The sequence below is a fragment of the Dasypus novemcinctus genome, chromosome 8 (genome assembly GCF_030445035.2).
Source record: "Dasypus novemcinctus isolate mDasNov1 chromosome 8, mDasNov1.1.hap2, whole genome shotgun sequence".
Classification (NCBI taxonomy): domain Eukaryota; kingdom Metazoa; phylum Chordata; class Mammalia; order Cingulata; family Dasypodidae; genus Dasypus; species Dasypus novemcinctus.
In genome coordinates this window covers 95,264,322-95,273,014 of record NC_080680.1, presented here as the reverse complement: position 1 = coordinate 95,273,014, position 8,693 = coordinate 95,264,322, and the positions used below count along the sequence as shown (strand labels likewise).

The 8,693-nt window shown below is 37.9% G+C and overlaps 1 protein-coding gene across 1 annotated transcript; it reads right to left on the bottom strand.

Moving 5' to 3' along the window:
• Positions 1–2,334: 2,334 nt before the first annotated feature.
• OR1B1 (olfactory receptor family 1 subfamily B member 1) lies at positions 2,335–3,288 on the bottom strand. Its single transcript, XM_004480099.1, has one exon. The coding sequence runs from the start codon at positions 3,286–3,288 to the stop codon at positions 2,335–2,337; it is 954 nt and encodes a 317-aa protein (XP_004480156.1).
• Between the last annotated feature and the right edge of the window lie 5,405 nt (positions 3,289–8,693).

Here is an 8,693-nt window from a genome sequence, read left to right as displayed (position 1 = left end):
GGGGATGGGGGAGATTTGGGAACCTCTTTATGTTTTTTATAATGTAACCTTTTTTGTAATACATGTATCTTCAAAAAAATACAATTTACAAAAATGATTGGGGTGGGGAAGTGGGGTGTGGGTTATATGGGAACCTCATGTTTTTTTAATATAATGTTCTATGTGATTTATTAACTTTAAAAAATTTTATTAAAAAAAAATAAATGTAACTAGAAGAAAAAAAAGGATGACTAATTGGAGTCTGAGCTATCAGTGGTGAGAGTAGCAATAAATGAAGAGGTTGTGGGAATGGACCTAGTTGGAAATTTAATATATTTGTAAAGTGATAGTCATTTGGGGAACTTGAATAAAGAAGTTGTATTTGAAAAGGTAAGAGTGGATGAGGAAGCAGAGGCAAAGCACCTTAGACCTAAAGTGGAAGGAGAAAGAGGTAAGAGGTATGAAATAGGGGAACAGAAAAGATATAGATTAATCAGAGGATATGACAAGTACAATATCATGGGAGTCCAGTGTGTCAGTGAGGTGGTTGTTCAAAACAAACTATTACAAAAATCACAGGCAGGTTAATAGGAAGGTGAAAATAAGTAAAAACAAATAGGTAGTGAGTAAAGTATATAAGCAAATAGTTTTAAAGGCAATCACCAGAAATTATAGTGTTTTAAAGTAATAGTAGAGGACATTGAAGAAGCAAGTAAGACTGAAGAAATAATTTTGCAGGGGATAGGATGTGATCCAGGATATAGGTAAAGTTGTTGAATGAAAAGAGATACCACCTGTTCTGAGGCTGCAAGAATGGATAAAATTATAATAGTATCAGTCTTCTCTAATAAGTAGCTATAAAGACATTCTTTGTTGAGAGGGTTTTTAGTAAGAAGGGATGAAAAATGACTGCTTAAAGATAGAGGTGATCTGGACTGGCTGATACAGGTTATTAGAAAATTAATGAATCATGAAATAAAGGGTTGGATGAGCAGTGTTGAGGATTAAAATCAAATAACAAGAATTTGAAAGGGCCTTGTCTGCATAAGTGTACATTTCCAGCAGGGCCCTGGAGGTCAAGATAAGAGAAAGCTTATGGTAAAGCAGATTCCATGCTATGGACCTCTCTGGGGGACAGATGCAATTTGGCTAACACAATTTGGAAAATGGCAAGGTGGGGAAGTAACAAAAGACCATAGATAAGGATAACATTTAAACTACAATTGGTAAATTCAAGAAGGGACTTGCGAAAGACAAAAGATAGTAAGCAAAAGAAGATGCTGGTGAGAAGGTGGTAAGGACAGAAAGTAAGTGATTAAGGGCCTACAGTGATTGTAACTAGAATGTGGAGATCTCAGAGATGGGGATGGTGCCTTAATAAGGGAAAATTAGTGAGGAATAGAATGGAAGTCAACGAAGTCAGTAAGGGGAGGAAGCAAAGAAGTCCAGTACTTGGCTAGGCCAGGGATTTTGAAGGTGCCCTAATGACAGTGCTCTGTGATACTCAGTGCTGTTCTAGAGTCCTCATAAACTGTTAACCCATAAGCCGCAACAATTCTCAGCACAAGGAACCCATTCTTACTCACTGTTTCAGTGAAGTTGTATCTTGAGTGAAGTAAGGGACAAAAGTCAATAGCTAAAGGTGAAAATTGAATACTGTCAAAATTACCTTGTATATTTCTTAAGAGGCACAAAAGCAGAGTTCAAGCAGCTGAGATTTTTTTTCTCCAATTTTAGAATAGCTCCCTATGTCTTCATTTAAATGGAAGAATAGTTTGAATTGAGAATTGGGACTGACATATAGAATAGCAGAATTGTGACTCCCTTTTCATATTCTCTCCTGGACATATATTTACTCATTGAATGGGAAAGGTAGTGAAATTGTTTACCTAAAAAAATTACCTAAAATTTTTACCTAAAATTGTTTACCTAAACTGTGATATCCTCTTACTTTCTGATGTGCACCAACACACTCCCAAAAGCAAGCACAAGTTAAAAATGACCATATTTAACTCCACTGTCTGCGCTTTGGTTTAGATTTTCACAATGTTGTCCTTATATTCCTTCAAAATTCTGGAATAAAACTACCCAAATCTAGTGATTCATTTATATCCACCTTGCTAACTGAAGATGAATGGCCTGAGGCATGTTGATGAGGGAGCACTAAAATGCGTGTACCTAAATGATGTGGAATGTTCACAGCTCTGCAAGAGTACAAAATCAATAAGAGCCAAAGGTGGAGTTCCTCAAATTGTCTTAGCCATTTCCCCCTCTCCTCTCTTCACAACCAACAATGATCAAAATCTTCCCACCTCTCCAGTCCTCACTTACCCAACATGGCCTTGAACAGGCTAATCACGGACCCACCCTCCCCCGGATAAGGAGCCTGTAGAGTGCAACTTTGACATCCTTATTGCGAAGGCTGTACACAAAGGGGTTAGCCAAGGGTGTGATGGCAGTATACATCACAGAAGCCACCATGTCCTGATCCTGAGAATTCTGGGAAGGAGGCTGGAAGTAGACCCAAATGATGGTGCCATAGAGGAAACCGACCATGGTGAGGTGGGAGCTGCATGTGGAGACTGCCCGTTGGCGACCAGCAGCTGAAGGCAAATGTAAGATGGTGGCTCCAATGCGGACATAAGAGAGCACAATGAGGGCACATGGGCCCAGCATAAGGAAGCCACCCTCCAAAAATATGATCAGCATGTTGGAATGTGTGTCTGAGCAAGAAGTTCGCAGAAGTGGTCGGTGGTCACAGAAGAAGTGGGGAAGGTTAACGTTGCCCCCAGAATCCCCAGCCCAGCGAAGGGGTAGAAGGAGTCCCACATGCAACATGGTGTGCACTATGGATACCATCCAGCTCAGGACCAGTAAGCGGGCACAGAGTTGGCGATTCATCACCAAATGGTAGTGCAGAGGGTCACAGATGGCCACATAGCGATCAAGAGCCATGACAGAAATGACAAGTGTGTCTGTCACTCCAAATGCATAGAAGAAAAAGAACTGGGCCACACAGCGGGAAGCAGGAATGGCTGGGTTATCAGAGATCAGATGGGCCAGCAACTGGGGCAGGGTAACTGTGGACAGCCCCATGTCTATCACAGAGAGGATACGGAGCAGATAGTACATAGGCGAGTGGAGCCTGGAGTCCCAGGAGATAAGCAGCACCAGGGTCAAGTTCCCCAGTATGGTGGTCAAGTAAATAGTCAGGAACAGGAAAAAGAGGAGGCTGTGAGGGAGCCTAGTTCTTGAGAGCCCAAGGAGCAAGAAGACTGGAGAATGTGAAGCATTAGGTGCACAGCCCATGATGAATGACAATGAGCTTGTCTGAGAGCATTTGAATCATAAAACAAATCATGCATCAAGGTTAGAGATCACAAGTCTAGCTGTTAATTCAGTTATGTTCTCCATATATTTGTGTTATTTTATGTTAGAGACCAAAAGAGAGCCAACACTCTTAATTTATTATAGCACTTTTTCCCTTAATTCTTCCTTTATCCCATTCTATCTCCTTCCATCTAATCCAAAAACCCTGCTAAAGTCTCTTCACTCAATCTTGTCTTCTCATCCAAATTCTGCTTTACCTCCTTCCACTGGAAAACTTCATGAGAGAATTACCTGTACTCACTGTCTCCAGTTCCTCAGCTTCTGTTCAAAGCTCAGCCCACTGAAGTCCTCATGATTTCTTCTCTCTGAACCTTTAAAGAACACAATGCACTACTAAAATATATAACGCATAAAGAAAAACCAAGATTCAAACTTTCTTGATGGTAGGGGTGGTGGTAGGTAGGTGGGAAGAGGTGTGGAATCAGTCTTCAGAGTCCAACGGTTTGAGAATTAACACCTGTGTGGGAACAAGTGAAAGCTACACTTGTGTGAGGTAGGAGCTTACAGACCACTGCAAAACTTCAAAAGCTAAACTCTCAGTTAAAAGACATAAATAATCAGGAAATATATATATGTATATGTATGTATGTATATATCTCCACTAGACAGGGGACCTAAAGGAAGCACAGCTCTCACAGTCTGGGCTAGATGGTAGAAAAAAACATCTCCCATGAGAATACAACTATAGGTCTGTACCACATATAGATTTAAGAATGCTGTTTTGCACAATACATAAACCTAGAACCCTCAAATTGAAAATTTAACATAAGACTCATTCTCAGACTATTAGAAGCCTTGAAATGCCTTGTAAAAGTAAACATTAATTTCCCCTAAATGACTTGCTCTCAAACCAGACTGCCCAGAAATCCCACGAATAAGAACCCACTGAAAATGAAGTCACAATGCAATACTACAAAACACACAAAAGCTACTCATTATGAAGACAATCAAATACTAGGATTGACCCCCTCTAAATGGCATATAATCAAGCACTCTCTTAGGGATTAAAAATTGTGATTAAAATACTTGGTGTCTGAAAGAGAAAATAAAAATGATAAGAAGATATTATAAAACTAAAATTAAAGATTTCAAAAGAAATAAAAATGACTTACTGAAAATAAAACATTCACATTCAAATTAAAAACTCAGTGGATGTGTAAGAAAACCCAGTTCTGAAAAATTACCAAGAAGACAGTACAAAGTGCCAGAAATGTGAATAATATGAAAGAGGATTTATGAATTGTAGAACAGAAAATTTTAAAGTCCACTATGTATCAGATGAGCCCAAGAAGAAGAATATAGAGAAAAGAGAGGAGAGGCAAAATAAAGGAGAATTTTCTGGACTTCAAGAAGCAGATCCATGGATTGAAGATAGCAACTCGCAAACAAAATACATTTTTTAAAAATTCATGCTTAGACACTATGTTAGTAAAACTGCTGAACAGCAAATACACTGGAAATATTAAAAGAAACCAAAGAGAAAAGGAAGATTACCTACAGAAGAAAAAGTAATAAAACTGACAAAAGATTACTAAGCAACAAGGGACTTTAGAATATAAAGGAATAATATCTTCAAAGTGCTGAGAGAAAATAACCCCCCAAATCAAATTACATATCCTGCTAAATTATCCAAAACGTGAAACATGTTTACATATGTATTTTCTCTCCCATGGAATGTCCTTCCTTATACCCAAGACACAAAATTCAACCCATATTGCAAACTGGTGAGTTAGTACTCAATTGGTAAGACTCAATCAGGCTTCATTTCTACTTGAAGTTTCTCCTCAGTCCTGCACAATAATTCACTAGATCACTTTTCACTTTTAATTCATTTGTAATTCTTGACTTCTTTGTCTCCCAAAGTAGACTATTAGTCATTATATGTGTGTATGTATGTGTATGTATATGTATATATACATGTATATTTATCACTGACTTGCTAATACCTAGCTCAGAGCCTGCAAGGAGTGGGTGCTTATTAAATATTTGTTAAGCAAATAAAATATATTTTCTCTTAAAGAGGCATAATCTAGGAGTTAATAGCAAAGATTTTGGTGTCGATTTATCTGGAATGTAACTCCATCTCTGCCACATATAAGCTATGTGATCTTGGATGAGTTGTGTTTTCTCATCTGTTAAATGGTAATAACACTGGTATCTACCTCATAATGTAGTGAACATTGTGAGAACGTCTTCTATTGAGCAGTATTTTGAAAGAAGACGAACTTTGTGGAGGTAAAACAGGAAGCAACTGTTTTTTTCATACCACTCCTTTTGAGCAAACTCATTTTCAGGTATTAAAAAATCCAATCCAAACAAATATCCATATTTTAATTCTCAAGTAATTTAAGCTCTGCTTCCATCTCCTGTGGGAGTTAGATTCTTATACACAAACTTGCATTAGGGAAAGAGGGCTGTAGATGACTTCATTATTGCACCCTTGTATTCATCATTTCCTATAGGCTGTCTCTGGTTATTGCAAGGTCAAAGTAGAGGAAAGGAGAAAAGGTAAGTTTGAATCTGTATGGTTGGCACAGATTCAGATGCTGACTTTTTCTCTTGTTGATCGTCTCTTTTGCACATTTGAGGCCACCAGAAGTACCTCTGACTGCATTCTTCCCAGGCAAAGCTAATTCACACTCTAGCTGATCTCTTAGAGTCTTCTATTACATTTGACATCTGACTGCACCCTTCTAGACTTAATTTTCTAGGATTGCCTCACCACAGCAGGAAACCTTCTTGGGTGAGATGCTTTTCCAGATAACACAGCTCAGGCACCTTCTTTGAGTCCAGTTATCCTAAGGAAGATGCAGACATCTTTATCCTGACAAATTCTGTGAATGCAACCTTCTCTAACTGTTCTCCATGCACTGGCAGGACCTATCCACTTTAGGCTAGAAACTTATCTAAACTGTTTTTCTCCATCTCTAGGTATGTCCCATGTTTTTAATTATCATTCTTGTTTCTCTGTGTATTACTCCAGTAAGTTCTATAGTGAGCTTCTGATGGAAGCACTTTGGATAAGGTCTGATCTTGGGAAACTAGGACCAGAGAAAGTGTTCACTTAGAGCTCTGGAATGGGAGGAAAATTTTTTAAGCAAGAATGTAAGAGACACAGATGATAGGCCTGTATCTGCCTATCTTTCCCCTAGTCTCAGATACACAGAACTAGATAAATCATAATCCTTGTTTCATGTTATAGGCTCTTCATTGATCCAAACATCATCTTCTTACCTTCTTGCTCTCTTGGTTTTGAATATTTTTCTTTAAAACAAATTAACATAGTGTCCAACATAGAACTTATATCACTGACTATAATTTATACTTACTTATATGGTCAGGATCCATCATATCCCTCAGTTATTACCTGCCTAAGGTAACCAACCTCCTAAATCTTGGGTTAATCATTTCCTTGCTTTTGTTAATATACCTTTATATATATATATATAGGTTATATATGTATGTGTGTGTGTGTATATATGATTTTGATTCATCTACATGTATTTCAAAAGAGTATTGCTAAGTTGGAGACACTCATAAAAAGGTAGCATTGCTTTAAGTAATTTCGGGTAGACTTAATTTTATTTCTCAATATTCTAATACTTACATTCACTGGCATTGCAACTGATATAATAAATGTAAGCACAAGGCTTGGGGAGCATATTTGAGTAGGTCTCACCTTACCCTTTGGTGAGGTCATGGGTGGGTGGAGGTCAGGAAAAGACTCCTAACGATGTAAAACAACCACAAGGTCTAACAAATCCAAACCCTTCTGGTTGCTACCAAAACTGCCCTCCCTTTTATTCAGAAACCAGCTAGCACTCTGAATAAGGTTGACTGTGGTATGACTGTGTGTGTGCACATGCATGTGTGTGTGTATGTAAGGCTGTATTTATATGGAGAAATTCAGGAAATAACTTTATTGAAAAATATAATCTACTACCAATTGGGAGTTTCTCCTAAATTTTCCCTCCTAAAGTTCTATGTTACTAAAAAGTAGAGATGACTGAAAGAACAGTGAGAATCAGAGGCATAGAAATGAAGACACAATGGGGAAAAAGACAAATGTGAAGGGAAAAACAAAGAAAGAATGCAAAGTAGTGGTGAGAAAGAAAGAATAGAAATGCGGGATGGAGGAAGAATATAGACTGAATGGATGGATAAAAAGAACATAGGAAAATAGTACTTCTGGAAATGGGAAGAAAGAGGAGCAGAATTGAGCATGGGAATTAGAAAAAATGAATTTAGCTGAAAATGAATAAAAATAAAGATATTTTTGGTGGAAAGAACAGAATGGATGATGACTGAAAGAAGGACGAGGATGTGGAGAGGGTAGAATAAGAGCAGAAATGGAGATGGTCATAGAATGGTGGAAATGAAAGAAGTGAAGGCAGGTATAAAAAACAGAAGAGGAAGACTGGTGAAAGACAGGGGTAGGACACAAAGGATAAAAGATAGTGCTAAACAGGGATGGAGACAGAGTGAGAGATCAGTTACGCACAAATAAAGGCAAGTATGGGTCAGATAGAAACAGGATGGAGAATGAAGGCTAGTTCCCATCCCCCAAACTCACCTGGCAAGAAAGGAATGTTCTAACAAGGGACTTTTCGGCTCCAGCCTCCTGTCTGACCTTAGCACTTAGCCCATGGGGCTGAGTGGCACATTGGTGGATGGAGCTAGAAATTGGTTCTGGTGAAGCTAGTTGAGATTTAGAGGCTCTCAGGCTCCAGGGACAATTACCTTAGAATTTCAACACCTGCCAAGCCAGAAAGTAAGAAAATAGTTACATGTTCTCGAGGGAAGGTTAGCATCACCTCAAGCCCCTGCATCTGACTCAAAGGCCACTGATCCTGGTGGGGCACAAGAGGCCTTTTAATTTATATCTAGGTACCTCAAATGGCAAGTATTTTCATATTATTATTTCACTACCACAGTGATCACTGTGATTTAATTTTAATTAATTTTAGTATTTATATTAAATTTAATATTAAATGTAATGTAATGGTCTAAAACAGGGCTTCAGAGTCAAATAAAACTGAGTATATAATTCTGGGATATACCACTTAGTCTGTGAATTTGGCAAATTCTTACCATCTCTGACATTTAGTATCTTTATAAAATAATAATGATGCTACATAATTTTTAAAGTAACCATTAAAATATTATGTATATATAGTTCTGAGTATAAGACCCAGCATGTAGTAAAAGGCTTGAACTATAACTGCTGCTGCTGCTGCTACTGTTGTTTTTGTTGTTGTTATCACTGCAGATACCATTATGGTAAATATTACATAACCAAACTGAATTCAAACTTGTCAGATGTT